Here is a 19,282-nt window from a genome sequence, read left to right as displayed (position 1 = left end):
TGTTCAACGTTGCGATGGTGAGAGGTGACACGGGGAAGGTCGGGGGGGATCCTCACTGGCAGGGATGCTCGCATCCCCCAGCGGGCCCCGCAACAGTCCTTGACCCATCCCGTAGGTGAGTAATTGTTCATGGAAGACACGGACCCGCCAGTAGGCCGCGGCATCCCACTTCCCTGTCCCTTTACCTTCCCCCATGAGGGCCCTTGTGGAGCGGAGGATTTGAGAAAAGTCTCCCCATCGCTGGAGAGCAAGCTGTACCTTGTTGTGGGAGCCACGGACGTCCTCTAAAAACTTCCGCAGCTCTCCTCGCAGCTCATGGGGGGGTAGGGTTACGGTTTCCCGGTTGTTCCCCGGCAGGGCCCTTGGTGCAGCCCCATGGCCCACTAAAACGGGCAAGCAGGGTGCGGACCGCCGACGGGGTGCCTGATGGGCTGGAGTGTCTAGGTCTGCCTCAAGCCCTGGGGCGATAGGGGGAGGTGGAGGGAAAATAGCAGCCCCTAATGGGTCGGGGTGGGAGAACACAAAGGCTGCTCCCTGGGGGTCATCAGTTGGAAAAGGGAAGGAGACAGCCCCGGGGGCGGCGATAACATTGCAGGAGGTAAACTGCATAGGGGTAGGGACAGGGGCAGGGGCAGAGGCGAGATTCTGGGTTTCAGGAAGCAAGCAGCTGGATGGTGGCGCCTCCCGATCAAGATCGAGGGTTAAGGGGGTGGGGAGGGAGCTCTCAGTGATACCGGGTGCGGGCTCTACAATGGATTTAGTGGCCACAGCATCGGAAGGAGGATTATCTTCTGTAGGGCCCCCGTCCGGGAAGGGAGTCGATTGCTCTGCACCAACGGGGGGGTGCCCCTGGCGACTCGTGTCCCGGCCGCGTGGCGCCGGCTGTCACCTGAGCAGGCTCGGTGGTCATCAGCGGGGTGCCATCTGCAGCCGGGTTGATGGAGGAGTCCAGAGGCTTCTCGGAGGTGGGAGCAGAAGCAGCAGTTGGGGGAGGGAGCATGGGGAAAAGAGGGGTGGAGTGAGATCGCCCAGATCGAGGTTTACTGGCAAAAGGTCGTCCTCCCCCTGGACGACCAGGATCAGATCTAGGGCCTCGATCTCCTCGAACATGGAGGAGAGGACACTTTCCGCCGCCCCGGGGTTCTCCCCGCTGGCATCCGCCACAACAGTTGCCTCGGGGTTCACGGGGGCTTTGGGTAGTGTCAGGACAGAAGGGGCTTCCTCAAGGGTCTCGGAGGGGAGGGTCTCCCGTGGAGGGGGAACACTACCTTCCGGCGCTGCCACATCTTTCCCAGCTGACACCGGTGGATGGGACGCACTCATGGGCAAAGCAGAAGGCTCGGCATCGGTGCCCCCCTTCCTGGTCTTCCGGGGGGCCTCCGCTTCAGGCAGATGAGGCGGAGCTCAAGCCTTCCACTTGCCTCGCTTCCCCTGGACTAGGGCCTAGTCCTCCATGGCATCATCTGGGGGCTGGTTAGCAGGGGTCGTGTCAGGGGGTAAAGGTGATGTCTCAGAAACTTGGGGGGGAACGGTGGGGCAGCATAAGGGAGGGAGGATTCTCCCTGGGGCAGGCTCTCTCCAATGCCTGGAGGTTCTCTGCCACACCCTCTTCCATAGGCCCCGCCAGATTGTCAGCAGCGAGGGCGGGGCTCTCCTGCTCGTCTGGGCATTGTAGGGGAGGTTCTCCTTGGGCCTGAGCCGGAGTAGTGGTGGTCTGAAGAGGAGGGGGGACGGGTTCGGTTACCGGGTGGCCGGGGGCGTCGGCAATGACGGGGCCGATGTCCTGCCAGATCTCGGGGATCCCAGGTGCCCCTCCTTGCCGGGCTAAGGGGCAGTCCCTCCAGACATGCCCCGATGCCCGGCAGAGGTAGCATCGGGCTTCTCCCGTGGAGAAGTACACCCGGTAACGGGCCCCATGGTGGGGGACTAGGAAGGACCCCTCGAGTGCCTCTCCATCACATGCTGCCGACAGCAGTAGAAGCTGCACTTGCTGGCGGAAGGAGAAGATGTGACAGAGGGTGGGGTTCTTGTAGCCCACGGGAGAGGGCTGATAACAGAAACAGGCTTCCCCAGGGTGGAAAGGGCGGGTAACAGGGCAGCATTGGGGAGAAAAGGAGGGACAGAGGTCCTCTAGCGGCTCTAGGGGGACAAACACCCCCCCCACGCCAGGCCCCTCTCCACCGCTTCCTGGGCGGCAGCTTCCGATGCTAAGAAGAAGACGACCTTCCCGTACATTTTGGAGGCCGCCACAATGGCCGAGGGCCCCACCACCCTCGCCAACGCCCGGACATAGGTCTCCACGTGGGGCGAGGCAGGCACCAGGAGGCATTGGACACCGTGCTTCCTTGTCATGGTGGGAAAGGGGCCCCAGCTGCTATTGATGGTGGCAGAGGCGGTGCGCGGGAGAGATGAGGCGGCAGGCGGGGGGGGGGGGCTGAGGGAGGGACTTGGGGGCTGAGGGAGGGACGCCAACAGAGCTGGTGGAGGAGGCAGCGGGGAAGGACGCTGTGGTCGGTGGCGGGGCTGCAGCAGTGGGGGTGGCCCCTGCCATGGAGGGCCTGGTGGTTTTAGCGGAGCCCTTCCCCTTCTTCTTGCCTTGGCCTTTCCCGCCAGCTGGGGGGGCTCCCCTAGAGTCTGGGGAGGCGATGGGCATGGCAGCGGTGGAGGTCACCCTGGTGCCCTCCATTGCCAATGCCCGAGCAGGGGCGGTGGCAGGTGGTTACTAGGAGTTGGAGTCAGGTAAGGAGGGACAAGCTGTGGGGTGGACAATTCGGGGGGGGCACATTAACCACCGTACGCTTGTACAGAGAGTTCTGTTTGGTTGGCTGGTGCTTCTGGCCCCCACGGTGGAATCAGGGCGAGCAGCTGAGTCCAGAGGCAGATGTTAAACAGCCAGCAAAGATGGTGGGGGCAGGGGGCCAGTGGTGAAGACAGTAGTGTGGGGGCTGGGAGGACACAGATGGATCGGGGGGCAGCTCCGTGCCACACCCCCTGTGTCCCTACAAACACAGTCAAGACACAGTCAAGGCCTCCCCCCACACAAGAGCACAGTTCGAAAGTTACTCAGTCTTAAGGCCCCCTCCACGGCGATTTGTAGATTTCCCGGGCAGTGTTCCTCCGGTGGACGGCTTATGCGCCCTTTCTTTTCCGGGCTTTCTTTGCAGCTGTAGTATTCCAGGGATGCCGGAACAGATGATAAGAGCTTCTCTCAGCCGGATACGGATCCACAAACAAACAGCAAGCGGCTGAGTCTGGGGGCTGGGTCCCTCCACACTCCCCCTCCGGGGAGTGGGCCAGCAGGCCCCCCCTCTCTCAGGGGGTCTCAGCTGGAGTGGCAGCAGCGTCCGCGGGCGGGCCTGACAGCCAGCTGGCATCCGACCAGCACTCAAGCAACAGCAGAAAGACAAAACAAAAAAAGCGGGGAGAAGGAGGGAGAGCATCTGGCCTAGTTGGGAGGGAAGCTGAAAGCAGGGGCAAAAAGCAAGGAAAGCCCAGGCTAGGGGGCAGCAGGAGAGTAGTAGAAGGAAAGAAAGTTTGCTATTGCTTAATTAAAGCACCTGAAGCCAGTCACCTGATAACCCCCCCCCTGCTTCAATCAGACAAGGGAAGGAGTTGAAGCAGAGTGGATTGGAGTTGGAGCAGAGAGCAGTTTGGAGGGAAGCAGAGGAGAGTTTGGAGAAGTGCTGCGGTGGGCTAAGAAGACCAAGACCCTAGGTAAAGGGACACCTGGTTTGCGCAGAGAGATGGCAGAAAGCCCCACAAGCTGAAGGGCAGGAGAGGGAAGTAGCCCAGGGGAAGGACCCGCTAGTTCAAGCAGTTTACCACTATCCCTAGGGCCCCTGGGCTGGGACCCGGAGTAGAGGGCAGGCCCAGGTCCTTCCCTCTTCACTCCCCTCCTCTAGGACACTAGTTGGGCAGTGAATATCCCCAGTTCAGGGCGAGAAATGAAGCCCTGAACCCTCCCCAATAAGAGAGAGCGCAAGATCCATCAAAGTAGTGCTGGCAATTTGCCACAATAATTAAATCCTATTTTCTTCATATATATCAGGACCATGAATTTCCAAGGAGGATTAAATATAAACAGTTATTCATTTTTTGTTGTGAATAATTTTGAGTCCAATCCTGCTCCCAGTGAAGTCAATGAGAATGTTTCGCAAGATCAGGCGTTATGGGCCTCATTCTCAGTTATGATAAGAGGAGGCAGAAATGGACCTCTGAGAATATTCCTTGTAAAGGGGACCTTCTCAGCTGGTGCAGAGGTAGTGTAAGGGTTCTACATGAGCCCTGCTCCCAACCCCCTCCACAGGGGACAAAACAGGGGTATGTTGGAGAAAATGGCTGGATTATACTCCACTACAAGTATTCTCTGCTTCCAGAGGTCACAGGAAATAGATCATTAATCAGAGCACCCCGAGACCTCTCTAATTTACACTGGGGGATGGCCAGGTCCCTGTGCAGTCTTACAATACCAGGCATGAACATAGAAATAGAACATCGTCTGAGTTTGATACGATTAGTTCTTGATCTTGTCTTTCTCTTTTGCAGCTGGTAGTTTGTCCTGGGAACTCTGTAATATCATCTTTTCTTTTTAGATAATGGTCGAGATCCTGGCTGGTGTAAGTTGGCTGCTAGAGGAGCAGAGCTGTGGCGTTAGTAGGGTAGAAGGAGATCTGCACATATGAGGACATGGTGGAGAGATTGCAGGGTTGAGCTCGCTGTAAAGCTTCGTGGTGATTTATCTTTTTTTTTTTTTAATTCTCTATCTGTTGACGATGGAGCTGCCACTTTCATTGATCATTCATCTTAGAACACTAAGCAACTACCTATGAGTTTAAAACCTTTCATTAAAGTTCAGATGAAGGTTACTAGTTCTGAGATGACACCCAAAGACACAGAAAGAGAGGGAGGAAAAAAGCTGGTCATGACAAGTCATCTAACACTGTGCGGTGGTCTACATAAAATCAGTTTGTTTATGGTTAGTTCCTAGTGGCATTGGGCACAATTGCAGAACTGTTGGTTATATAAGCGGACTCACCAAGGATCATAGGAGTATGGACCCTTTGAGCAGGTCTACACTTAAAATGCTGCATTGGTGCAGCTGCAGTGCTTAAGTGAAGATGCCTCTATGCCGACAGGAGAGCTTCTCCTATGGATGTAGTTAATCCACCTCTGTGTGCGGCGGTAGCTATGTCAAAGGGAGAAGTTCTCCTGTGAACACAGTGCTGTCTAACAGCGGGGGTTAGGTCAGCAGAAGTGCATCGCTCAGGAGTATGGATTTTTCACACCGCCTGAGTGACATAGTTACACTGCAGACTTGTCACAATGAGACACACTAGCTGAACAATGTGGAGAAATTTGCACTGCACTTCTGGGTGTCTGTGCAGTTTTTAAATAAAGGACTTTAGTCTCCATTTCTGCTGTAGACACTGAAGACAGTAGCTTAGACATAGATGAGGCCAAACAAAGGTAATACATTATCAAAATCAATATAAGAGCTCAAAATGTATCTCTCCGTGTACAGCAAGAGGGAGAGGGATACAACAAGCCTCTCCTCTGCCCATTGTGCTGGGAGTTAAGCTACAGTTTCAATAAGGATGAAGTTGGCATGAATCTAGCACTGCTGGCAGTGATAGATGTCTCAAAGATGGTAAGGACACATTCCTCTTCCACGCTGGCCAACATCACTGGGAATACCTATGCTGCCCCCTCTCGAACAGCGGTAGAGTTCCTGCTCTGCTACGTACTCCTTGCTCCTCTGAATCAGCCAGAATGACTTCCACAGCTGTGCAACTCATTTCCCCTTCCTCCAATGCAAGCCATGGCTTGAAAACCACAATATAGCTCAAACTGTTTATTTCTGATAGTTGTAAAGTCTTTTGTATGATTTTATGTTTCTAAAATCTAAAAAGCGCCCTACACTACAGCAAAAGGAAGCATGTGAAAACTCTTCAATAGCGTCAGAGCCCCAATTTCAAATTAACAGATTAAGCATCCATACTGGTGGCAACTCAAAATCACAGCTGTCAAAACTGCTTCAGAAATGTAGATCTCTTCATACAGGATACCACCGCTTGAATCTTAATTTCTTGAATACATCTTTCTGGGAGCTCATCTCATTTGGATGATGAAAGACAGCTAAGTACAGACTTTGAATCAGACACCATTTGTTTTAATAGAGGAGGATTTGGGGAAGCTATCCTTGTGATTGGAAAAACAATGAAGCAATTGAGACCAGGAAAACTTTGTAAGAGTAAAGTTGTATTATTTGGATGAATCTATGTATCTGGTAATAAGACTCTCAGAAAACTTAGGCCTTAGGCTATAATGAGCCAGGCGCATAAGCACAAGGTCCATCTGTGCAGAACTCATTGCAGGATTGAGGCCTAATACATTAAGACCTGATCCTATAATCAAATTGAGTACAAGTCAATGGGGCTCAGGATGGTGGCAAGGATCCACCTGAATGGATCCAATTGCAGGACCATAGCCTTAATTTAAAGACCCCACTTAGTTAGTATTTAGATATATCAGTATTAAAAACAGTTAATTTAGGTTAATTGTCATCTTAAATTCAAAAAATCCAAGTTATAATTCTTTACAGAAACAGGCCCTGATCTTGCAACTGGCTCCACACAGGCAGGCCCATGTCCAGACAGAGCCCCGCTGAAACCTGTTGGGATTCCACCCATACAGAGTGTTGCAGAATTGGGCGCCTCATAATTTTTCATCAAATTATTCTTCAGACTATTTAACAATCTTTAGGGAGTAAAATATCATTTTAGCCAGATTCTGATACTTTATATAGTCTTTAAATGAAAAATTGAGCACTATTTACATGCCACACATACTGAATATATCTACAGGAAAAAGACGTGACCCCCCTTATATCATCATAAGTCTGAGTAATACAATCAGAACTCAAACATCATGCATTCAATTCAAGAGAGAACAGTGCTATTTTTGTCACCCAGGAGGACTGGATTGTAACATTTATGAGTGTGCGTTGCATTCCAAGACTTGACAGCTGAAGCACCTTTTGACTGGTACAGCAGCTGAACGAGAATGACTTGAGTCAGGCCACACTAGGAACCTGATCCTGCAATAGATGAACTAGCACAAATCCCGGTGCCTGCATGGAATCCCATTGACTTCCCTGAAACTCTGCACAAGGGCTAGTACATCCATTTGCGGCACTGCCGTCTTAGTTTATTAAATTATAGCAGAGCAACAGCTAAGGAAAAGTGCATACATACTTTGAAGTTCACAGTCTGCATCAGTTTAATACAGGTTGTGTCAACAGCTGGCCACTGGTGCCTTGCTATTGGTACTGTCAGTAGCAAGGTGGGATATGAGAGCAGTCTGTGGATTTAATGATAGGTAAAGGAAAGTATAAGTTTTTTAGATGGTATCCTATGTGCAAATATGAAGGGGTTTTAAAAGAGGATGAAGTGGTTCTACATTTTACAACTATGGTAGTCTGTCTGGGCATAGGCTCAGAGTTTGAGAGTAGAGCAATTGCAAGTAGCAAGTGAAAAGGCAGGGTATATGTGTTGTTCAACAAGAATAGAGTTAAGCTTGTGTGGGCATTTATCTCTGTATTTTCTGGTCTTCAGAAGTTTGAGTTCTGCAGAACTCTATGTTCTGGAAGGGCATGAGCTATCGACAGGCAACCTTAACTTTGTATTAACAATTTTTTTGCTATTTCCTAGTTTTTTAAACAGAAAAAGAAACACTTGTTGTTAGGAGTTAATGGTCTGTAAAACTATGGTGTGCCCCTTCCTGGCTGGAGGGCTGGTGCTAGCCAACATTGATTACAGAATGAGCCCCACCTTAGAGGAAACTGTGGCAATACCTGCAGAGGTTGTAGGAAATCAGAAAGTTCAGCAGGGAAGGCCTGTGGAGAAGAACAAACTTGAGGAGCTGGGAGGCAGAAAGAAAGATCCTTGTGGAGGAGAGGCTGTGACTAACTGAAACTTGGATAAGGACAGTGAGTTTGTGTTCTATTTTGAAAAAAATGTTATTTTGGATTACCAGGCAAGAAACACTGAATTGGGTTTAGGGCCTGGAGGGCCAGTGGCCCAGAGGACTGAATAAATTTGGACCCTAGGAGGGGAATGTTTAATTTCCTTTGGACTCTGTGGAGTTTAAGAAGCCCAGAAGAAGGGGAAAACAGAGGCAGAGCACTGCATGGACACCTCTGGCTACAAGGGCATGCTGTGGAGGTTAGTTAAGTAATTGTTCTTACCAGATTTGCAGTTGATACGCTACTGTGGCTAGGCAATAATCAAAAGACGTGGATTTTATGTAGTGTTTTTCATCAGTAGATTTCAAAGAACTTTACATCATTATCCCCATTTTCCAGATGGAGAAACTGAGGATCAGAGAGGTGAAGTGACTTGCCCAAGGTCACCCAATAGGTCAGTGGCCTTTCCCATAGACCACACGGTTGCTATGTGATTCTGCAGTGCTTCTTTCCCCTTCTCCTTGTGTTAAGCCATTGGTTGGCAATGTAGAATTAACGTATAAGAACTTGCTCCTTGCTGTCTCCCATCCTGTGCTCTGTGTATGCATATCACAGGCAGCAGCTTACTAGAGGGGCACACACTACCTTGGTTATATAGCCCGAGCTGCATGTTGAGCGGGGCCCCTCACTCCCATTACCCAGATCTAGCTGTGACTCATGTTTCTGCTTCAGCTAGACTTCCCCAGCCAGGCCCCAGGTCCACCCAGCCTGCCCCTCCCACACACACTCTTGGCCAGCCTCCATTACCCCCACACAGGGGTGATGTGTATCTTAACTTTTTGGGAGGGGATTTCAGATGTTTAAATTTGTTACCTTCAGTCACTCCATTCCAGATCCCAGCTCACATGGAGGGGCAGGGAGAGGGGCTCAGACACCCAAGAGGAGCAGGGTCCCCCAGAACATATAGCTGAAAGTGAGAGGGGCTCAGATCCCTCCAGGGGAGAAGGGCTCCCCAAGATCCCAGCACACATGGAAGGGGAGAATTCAGGGCTGATTCCCCCACCCTTAATTCCTCAACTTCCTTTGCTACCCCTCATATACTCCAACACCTCCTCTGTGTTCTCCTTACCTGAGCCCCCAGACCTTCTTCTCTTCCCTGACACCCTTTTATTCCTATTCCTTGCTGCAGAACCAAACCTCTCTTCACCTATTACCATCCACTTTTGTGCCAGCTAATCATCCCTCCCCTCCCAGTGAGTATGTGCATGTGTTTCTTATCAAAAAGTTTCAGCACTGTCTCAATATTCTGCGGTACTCACATTTTGTTTCCCTCAAAATAAAACTCTCCTTTGATAGACTGAAGCAATATACCTGCCTTTTTTTTTTTTTTTTAACAACCTTCGGATTTTTGCCTGGATTAGATTCAAACTCTCAGTACCTGAGACCTTGCTTGGATTTGATAATCATTGATGCCCTCAGAACCAGCCAAGTCCTGTGATTTGAGATAGTTTTCCAGATAGTTAGCGCCTCTCTGAATACATGCTCAGTATAATCCATTAAGTATGTGAGCCTTCTCAAGAAGTTAACTAGAAAAGCCAACTCTTTCTGAAATAATGTTTTAATTTGATTTCCCACAATGGCTCGGTGGGTGCCATGCATTCTATTGGAGTAACCCTTGAGTGTATGAGACCCTGGTTTGATTTCTGTCTCTGAACAAAAATACATTGCCAGAATGTCAACTTTAAGAAAAGCTGTTTTTTCTGGGTACCATAACTTGGGAACCCCTTGATTAAATGTCCCCAAATTTGGACTGTTAACAGAACCCTGCACTCTCATGAGGGGCACCAAATTTCAAGGCAATCCAATCAGTTGTATAGATTTTAGAGCACCTAAGAGTCAAGCTTTAAACAGAAAGCTGGTCTTAACTTAATATGTATAAAATGCAAGCACTGAACAGACAATCTCATCAAACATGCAATGATCAATAATGGGGCAACAGTTCTATCATAGAAATAACTCGTAGAAAAGTTATGAATTGGTTTTATGAATAAAAGTAACCAAATAGTTTAAGAACAGACAAAAATCACATAACCCAAATACCCCTTATTTAGCAGCTTTAGTGCTAACAGTTCTACATTTTATTCCATGCCATAATCCCCTCCTCTGCATCATCAATGACAGCCTCAATATCCACTTATGCACTCCCAATGACCCCATTTGGTGTGGAATTCACTACACAAACCAAATCAGCATCTTCCCTTCATTCAAATTATTCCTAAAAATCCCACTTTTAGTTATTATGAGAAAAGTAATTTAAAAAGAGTTTTACATGGGGGGGTGGGGGGAGGGGAAGCAGCTACATTATCCTCCATTCTCATTTTTACTGTATGAGGTTTCTTTGAATGAGCTTTTTTTTTTTTAGATCACAACATCTGTGAGATTTAAGACCCTGAGTAGTTAATACAATTTTTTTACTTATTTCATAGTACAGAAGAAAACCAAAGAACTACATTAAACTGTAGCCCAACCTAAATAGCTTTTGTCCCTAAATACATCTAACTGTGAACTCTTTAGAGCACAGCTTTATAACCTTTAGTTCCCACAATAGGAAACAAAATAAAAAATATATATATATATTGTTTCCAACTTTTGCCTCATGCTTCCATTAACAGTAGGGAAAATTAAGAGGAAAAACTAACAAAGAATAAAAATAGGTTCCTATTACAGTGCTGAGTCAGCACTCTCCATCTCATTTTTCACACCCAACGAGCATGCCCAGAAAAAAAGGGCTCCTGACTCCTCTAGCTTCATCTGTACATCTCCTGTGAGAACTGTGTGAGTCTGCAACTTGCTGCTGCTAATCCTGGACCACTACAGCTATGCCTAATGCAGTGAGTCTGTGAAGAGCAATGATAGTATAGAATTGGGTTGGATACAACACAGAAAATGGTAGTTTTTGTTGGGGATAGGTCAAGATTTGTTTGGTTGCAGTGTCTCCTGCCAACTCTAGGAAACACAGAGTTAAGGTAATGGCTCCCACACACAACATTAACTCTGTATTTCCTGATAGAGGCTGAAGATTAGCCACCTTCCACATTTTGGAAGGGCGTGAGAAAGCACTAGGCAACCTTAACTGTTTGTTAACAAAGTTTTATGTCCGTGAATGTCCCTTGTTTTCTGAGGAAGTGGTGGTAGTGCGTCCTGACTGAGTTCAGTGGGCCTCTCCACCAAAGAACCAGTTCTTTTGGACTGGCCTCTGTGGTGTCATTTTTATACCCCTGCCCCTATTGTCAGACCAGTTTTCAATATGGCAAGCAGATTTTAGACTAACTTTCAATATACACTAAAAATCAAAAGCAAGTCATTGTGCATGACTGTATGAGGCTGTATCTTGGGAACTCCTTGACCGAATGACTTTAAACTTGCACCACAAAGTTTACCCCACCCCCTGTTCTGGCATACCAATTTTCAAGACAATCTCCTTATGGATATGGATCTTAGAGCACTTCAAAAAATCTGCTCTAAAGCTCTTCAATAATACTGCCTACACTTGAGGCACAACTACCAAAAGAAGTCTCTTTGCAGTTCCTCACCCCAAGTAGAGTGCTTGCATAACCAGACACTTTCAGGTATTTGCAAAGGAGAGGACTCTTAGCTCTTGAACAGTGCTTGGATGCAGGACAACTGCATATTCCCCTACGCCAGGGGTAGTCAATTCTTTTTTGTCATGGTCCAGATTTCTTGGTCAAGATATAGTCAAGGTCCAGACTCCAGAGAAAATAATAAAAAAATTAACAATAACGATAAGTAAAAAAAAAAATTGGGGGGATCTGTTCAAAAGTGTCTGTCAGCCCAGATTTGGCCTGCAGTTTGCCTGTTGATTACCCCTGCCCTAAGCCACCATGTGAGCTGAGCTCCATTCAGATGATCATCACGGTGCAGTGCCTCAAGCTTACGGTGCACTATTCTAAAAGTGTATGTGAAAATCACTTTCTCTGGCATGGATCACAGATGTGTGCCAATTTATAGAGGCAGAAAGACACTTTAATAACCCTTTTAAATATTTTTGGGGGAGATACTGTAGCTCTGGAATCTCTTGGCAAAGTGATGCTACATTACATCAGCTTCCCCACCCTCAGTCCAGATGAGGCATACCAGTTTTCAAGACAGTCTGAGTATACATGCGGACACTAGCGCATGCTGAAAAACTGGCTCTTAACAAGAGAGCTCAACTCAACCTATGATTTGGCAAAGCCGTCCCATGATTCCCTTGTGTGGGCTAAACAAATTAATTTAGTCTTGGAAAGGGATGCAAAGATTATTTTAAATCACCTTTTTGTTCCCTTATACGGATTCTGAGTCAGTCCCCTCCCCTGGTACAACTTAGAGCAACCTGAAGTAGGTTTATATGAAGTGTCTACCCTAAATATGGTGCTATAAATAAGATGAAGACTTGATATACCTGTCCTTTCTCAATCCATTAACTAAAAGTATGACTATTTAAGTTCCCATGGCAAAGCTGTCATTATTACCCAAAACTTTCAGAATGTGTGCCACTGGGACCCTATCAGTAAAATCAGGACAACTAGTTATGCAGTTGCAGAGTAAACCTTGTTATATATTGTCTATAATAGTTTTTAGGAAATAGTTGTAATTTTTGTACAACATCAGCTTCAACAGGGCTACTTACATGTGTGTTTGCAGGATTCAGGTTTAAGTAACTATGTTGAGTTATAAATAACTAGGCCTTATCTATATCTTATCTATAAAGATACCCCTAAAATATAGGTACAGATTGATATGATTACTGTAGAACTATTTTGACAGCTTTGTTTTTATGTAAGAAAGACAGTCCGCATGTTCACATTTTTGCACCCCATGCCAGCTTCTGCTGGGGAGTGTTGCTGCTTCCTTGTTGCTCAGCAGCAGTAGTATGAGTACACTCAAGCTGTTCTGGCCAATCTCTGCTGGCAAGCCCAGCCTGGAAATAGTCATTGTAATTTATTGTTTGATTTTTTTATATCTGTGAAAACATAAATTCCAGTTCTAGAGTATACAAGCTATGCTTAAACCTTGTCTATACAAATACATTGCACTGGCTTAACTAACAATCTATTTGTAAAGCAATTTTAAATAGGTGCAAATCCCTGTGTGGACACACTTCCATTAGTTCATAAATGGTAATGATCAGTTTAGACTGAGCCACTACATTTACTGAAACAAGCTAAACTGCTGTAACCACACTTGGCCTGGCACCAGCTTAACTAAACTGGTTTGAAATCATATTTGCAGGTAGATTGGAGCAACTTTGTGTTGGCTGTAGACCAGGCCTTAGTGGCAGGGAGGAGGAAACAAATGGTTTAAAAGTGGGATTCCTTCTGACCTGGGGAGGCAATGAGGATAAGTGAATGAGCCTAATTCCCAAATGTGGCAGAGATGCCTCTCCTGCCCAAATCCAGGCACAAACACTGTTGTCTATATATCAAACATATTACTGAACTGCCCCTCAGCCTCCTTCTGGGCTATGTTTGTGTGCTGTATTGTCAAATCCAAGTGGTCATAAATCCTGAGTCCGGCTTCCTGAAATCACCATTAAAAATAATATTGGGGGAGGGGAGGTGGTGTTCTACTGGACTATGTGTTGTTTGCGCTTCAAGATTCTAGCTTTTCACTGCAACCATGAAGATCAGAAATTTAGGAAAGCTGAGAGGTTTATGTAGTAACAGGACTCCAGGAGCTGGGGATTTATGGACGCAGGGCTTCCCGCAAAAAAACCTAACAAAAAATCACGAGTTGGCAACAATGGGGGGGCACCATCTCCTCCCAATTTCCCGCTTCACAGCGATGCGGGGGGGTGGCCCCTACCCTCGGCCCGTTCCCGCTTTGCCCCAAGTGGCAAGCTGTAGGGTTCACTCCCCACGAACCTGCACCCCCCCATCCCATCACGTGCTCATAGGGAGCCGCAAAGCAGCGACGCGTTTGCGACAGGGTGACAGCCAAATGGTGCGACAGCCGCGGCGGGCGGCCCCAGCCAGCAGCGGTGGAGGCGGCGGCCGAGGGCTGCCGGAGCCGAGCAAGGAGGAGCCAGGGTGGGGGAAGCGGAGCTCGGGTGGGCAGCCAGCCGGGGAGCGCAGCGCCGCGCTCGCGCCGACCCCCATGAGAGGGGGGGTTCTTGCCCCTCCCGGATCCCCCAGCCTCCCGCCTGGGCTGAGCACTCAGCGCCCCCTCCCCCCGATTAGTCCCGGACCCGCCTCCCTCCCCTCCCCGGCGGCGGCGGCAGCGGCGGCAGCAGCAACGTCCAGGTGCGGAGTTCAAACCAGAGCGCAATGGCGTCCAACACGGCGGAGAGGGAGATTCTCCTCACCGACCTCCAGGTAAGCGGGGCCGGGGCCGGGGTCGCTCAGTGCCCGGGCTCTGGCCGCCGCGGGCAGCCCGCTCGCCTCCTGCCCCCGAGGGCCGGGTCCCGTCCCGTCTCAGCCCCGCTGCCTGGAGAATCCAACCGCCCCCTGGCTCCTTCAGGCCCGGCCCCCGCGGCACAACGCTCCGCAGACTGGATGCTGAGACCCTCCCCCCCCGGCCCGTCGCAGGCCGGTTCCGCGGGTGCTGAGGGGATGGACCCCACCCCATTCCCGTCACATTCCGCCGCCCCGCCTGGGTCCGGCTCTGGTCTCTCTCCTCCCCCTCCCCAGCTGGGGCAGCCGCCTTCCCCTCCGCCAGGCCCCCAGCCCCGTCTGGGCTCCTGCTTAGCGCGCGCTGCCGGAGGATAATCTTCTTGGCCCGAGCCGCTTCCCTCCCTCCCCGGATTAATGCCCGGAGTGACTCAGGAAGCGTCCCCCCCTCTGGGCAGGTTGTTTGAGAGTGAGCTGAAACGGCCTCTCCAAGCCTTGGCTCGAGCTCGCAAACAGATTAATAGCCCCTGAAATCCTTGTGCAAGTGGTGTGAGGTCCCTTCTCTTCCACGTGCCGCTGCCGAGATTTCCCTTTTTCCTCCTCGCTTCGTTCAGCCCCTTAGGTGCACATCAAGCTATGTTTACAAACACCCGAGTCGGTTCATCGAAGGAAATAAACGTAATTGGCTAGTCAATGCTGGGCACCCTATGCATAGTAGAGGATGTGAAGTAGAGCAACTTTTTCAGCTGTGTCACTTGCAAATGCTCTCTCCAGCAGGGAACCAGTCAGGTCTAATTCCAGTCTTTTTCTAATAGAAAGTATTTTTCTTTGTTTTTGTTTTTTCATTCCTGTTGAAGTGCTTGATGATCATACCAGATGCAGCTTTTCTTGTATGTAGGCTTTGGACTCATAATCCATGCAGAAAAGAAAATGGACAGATATAAATGTAGCTCAGTGCATTCAGAGAACTCTTTTCTTTAGTTATAGAGTAATAACTGGTAGAATGTTATGAAAATGCAGCTGTTTGTCATTTCCAAGCCTCTCTGAAAACCAGTTTCTTTGACTTGTGTGAAGTATGGAGTTAGACTATGAACAGTGTAACTGTTACAGTTCTCCAATATGTTTTGACTACAAGACTAAATAGAGATTTTTAGAGTAGACTTGCTGTGTACTTCTACTGCATGTTAGATTATTTCTCAACTAGGAAATGGATTTTGGTAGCTCTTGCCCCCTGTTCCCCAAGCCTCTGTTTAGACTTCAGAACTTTACTAAATCGATACAAAATAAGGCGTTACAGTTTTTATAGGGCAAAGATGCAACTCTGAATATCACTTTCAAGTTAATAATAGGATAATAAGCTAAAGAAAAAGTCTGTAACTGGAAAGCATGTAATTTGAGTGGAAATGAACAAAAGATGCCTGAAAGGAAGATGTTTTACTTTGAGTAATTTGCATGTAATTTTTTAAAATATAGTAGTGATGTTTACAGTATGTACGTGCTTACTGCTAAGAGTCTAGGGCAGGGGTGGGCAAACTTTTTGTCCCGAGGGCCACATCTGGCAATAGAAATTGTATGGTGGGCCATGAATGCTCACAAAATTGGGTTGGGGGTGGGGGCTTTGGGCTGGAGAGGGGTGGAACTGGGGATGAGAAGTTTGGGTTGTAGGAGGGTGCTCTGGGTTGGAACAAGGGGTTTGGAGGGCAGGGGGATCAGGGCTGGGGGTTGGGGTACAGGCTCCGGCTGGGGTGCGGGCTCTGGGGTGGGGCAGGGGATGAGGGGTTTGGAGGGTGGGAGGGGGATCAGGGCTGGGGCGTGGTGAGAGGCTCAGGGGTGCAGGCTCTGGGCGGCGCTTACCTCAGTAGCTCCCGGAAGCAGTGGCATGTCCCTTCTCCAGCTCCTACCTGACTGTGTGACCAGGCAGCTCTACGCGCTGTCCTGTCTGCTGCCCCTGCAGCTCCCATTGGAATGCCGGAGGGGGCCTTTGGAGTGCAGTCATGCCGCTGCTTCCGGGAGCCGTGTGGAGCAGCCCCTGACTCTGCTTCTTGACTGGAGCACAGGAGAGGGGCCATGGAGCGGCTCCCAACCGTGCGCGCCAGCTGGAGCGTGGCAAGCCTCAGACCCTGCTCCCCAGAGGGAGCTCAAGGGCAGACTTAAAATGGCTGGCAGGCCGGATCCAGCCCGCGGGCTGTAGTTTGCCCACCCCTGGTCTAACGGAAAGAATGTACAATGAATATTGAGCATACTTCATTTACTTACTGCAAGGGTAGTCAATTATTTTTTGTCATGGTCCATATTTTTTGGTCAAGGTATAGTCAAGGTCCAGACTCTAGAGAAACATTTTTCACGCCGCAGTAACAATAATGATAATAAGTAAATAAGAAATGTTGTGGTCCATTCAAAACCATCTGGCAGTCCGGATTTGGCACATGATCTGCCTATTGACTTACTGCCTATAATGAGAACAAGACTAAAGGCAGGGTACTAGCTCAAAAATTAAACTCCAATTGCTGGTTCATAACATGACTTTCTATAGAAAGTGTTTGTACTGACCTTTTATAAACTATCAGTGTTTTAATAAAACTTGATATTGCTGATACCCAAGTTGTGTGACGTTTTTGAAACATCCCTGTGGCTGTTTAATTAAATGGTTGTCACAATGTTACATATACAAAAAAGTGAATATGAATAGAGGTGAAACTGAATTTGTTTAGAAATATTTATTAGAAAACTTTGTAGCAGAACTGCATAGTCGAGAACAGTGACATTTTTTGTGAAAAAACCAAGAGTGGAACAAATCCTGTGTCTTCTGTATTTTCTACACTACTAGTAGTAATATATAATACGTACCAATATATGTAAAGCTAGCTGTCAATACAGGAAACCTACAATATTAACAAGGAAATCCAAATGAAGTTTAAATTTATTATTCTGTCAATTCTGCAAAATATAGAAAGGAGTCATCATATCAGAATGGACAACTTTGTGGAAGTTATATAATTAGTTTTATATCCCATTTTCCTATCCTTTTATATTATTCACTTAAATCGTGGTTTATTAGATTTTTATTTTTTCTGGAAAAATTGCATATTAGAATTTTGAATTCACCACTCTTATTATTTAAAATAAGACGTAATGAGGTGTATTAAATCATGTACATGAAAGTTTTTTCTTTGAGCTGGTTTCAGTATAAGGCACTTAACTGTAGTTCACATCAGGAGTGCACAGTTGCGCTCACGTTTCTTTAATTCACTGGCACATTTTTTACCTACAAGTAACCTCTAAAACTACTGTAACTGATAGGGGTTGGAGAATTTATTTTTACTTTTACTTTGTGTATTTGACAGAACTTTCCCTAGGTAGTCAAGATACTCTCCTTTTGTTCATGTGGGTCTTTTGACAAGAAAACTTGGGAGCACTTGTACTGGCTGAAACGATTTCTAACTCATTTTTGTGAAATTGACAGATTTCCTGTTGAAGGTCCCATACAGCGACCACTCTAAATGTCTCATTCAGTTTCCACTGTAATTTCATTCAGACTTTAAAGACCATTTTTAAAGCCTTGTGTTTTCCCGAGTCACATTTCACTGTATTTTAGTCAAGTTAGCTTGGGATTCGGCTATGTGGAGTAAGGAATTGAAGAATGAGAGAACAATAAACTATGGCTTCCAGTGTGTTTGCTGGTAATCTGGAATTTCTCAGTAACAAAATCTACAACTTTGTTTTCTCTGACAGCAACATCATTACAAGATGCTGTAAAATATTTTATATCTGTGTTAATGGAGAGTATTAAGAAAATGTTAAAAGAATGCATAGAACCAACTGATCTTACAGTAAAGATTCAAAGCATTACCTAAATCAGGTATAGTCTAAGTATTTGCTAGAATTTTGTAATTAGAAGGTAATGTTTAGTTGTTGGACAATACTTCAGTCTTGGCAAAATACAATGAGCATGATAAGGCGAAAACATTCACAAGTAGCTGACAGTACGGTTTACTAGGAACTGATGCAGCAGTTACTGTAGCAAATATGCTTGTTTCGAAATGAACTTGACTTACAAAGAGAGATTTTGCTAACTTTGACATATTAACTGGACACTTCTTATATAGCAAACACAAGGTTTGACTGTATATCTGATTTTTTTAAAAGAAATTAAACTTAGTTTCTTTTGGTTTCCATAAGTAAGTAGGAAAATAGATTTCAGTTGATACCTTAATTTTCTATATCCATCTTCAGTAAAATACAAAAAAGTTAAGAGTACTGGATTGTTTACAGAATTATTAATGAGATATGGAAAAATCTTGCACTTGTCTCTAGGTTGCTGGTTCAGATTTGTCAAAGGTCAGAAATACAGATCCATAGCTATCAAATGAAGATATGTGAAATGAGTTTGGTGGTCTGTCAGATTTTTTCATAATAGGTTCTGTTTGGCATTCTTGTTGGCTTATCAGATGACACTGCCAAAGTCATGGAAAACGAACTACCTTTTTACCTCTAGAGACAGTCCCTTCATGTCACACAATTCAGGTACTTCTACAGAGTGATAGGGGTGAGGAAGAATAATCACTTAGGTAAAAATCAAGTATTATAACTCTTTCCTGTTGTGCTACATAAACAGTAGTAGTAATTTTGAGAGAAAGACGGGAATTACTAAAAGCCTACGCAAAACCTGCTTTTATGACATTTTGTATCTTACATATAGAACATCATCTATTTCACAACTTAAACAGATATGTTTAAAATAAAACACAATCCTCCCTTCCAAATATCTACCATCTGCATCGTAAGCCATCCACATATGCTCCCCTCTTCAGCTTCACAGGGAGAAAGTTATTACAAATGATGTTTTGTGTGTAGTGTTCTGTTTTCTAATTGTAAATTTTACAATTTGTACAAGAAGTGTTGCCTATTTCAGACTACTGGTGCTTCCTTG

General features: G+C 46.9%; 1 protein-coding gene across 3 annotated transcripts in view; it reads left to right on the top strand.

Annotated features, from left to right (window-relative positions):
* The first annotated feature begins 13,976 nt into the window (after positions 1-13,976).
* Positions 13,977-19,282, top strand: part of PKN2 (protein kinase N2) — a 136,019-nt gene continuing 130,713 nt past the window's right edge. For 2 of the 3 annotated variants that reach the window (XM_084637105.1, XM_084637104.1), the window contains exon 1: positions 13,977-14,337. In XM_084637105.1, the coding sequence (XP_084493231.1) occupies positions 14,290-14,337 (48 nt within the window). In that variant the 5' untranslated portion in view covers positions 13,977-14,289. The remainder of the gene's footprint in view (positions 14,338-19,282) is intronic. The other variant, XM_084637103.1, reaches the window with a different exon arrangement.

This window comes from Lepidochelys olivacea (assembly GCF_965140295.1).
Source record: "Lepidochelys olivacea isolate rLepOli2 genome assembly, chromosome: 8".
Lineage (NCBI taxonomy): Eukaryota > Metazoa > Chordata > Testudines > Cheloniidae > Lepidochelys > Lepidochelys olivacea.
This window is presented reverse-complemented; position numbering and strand designations above follow the sequence as displayed.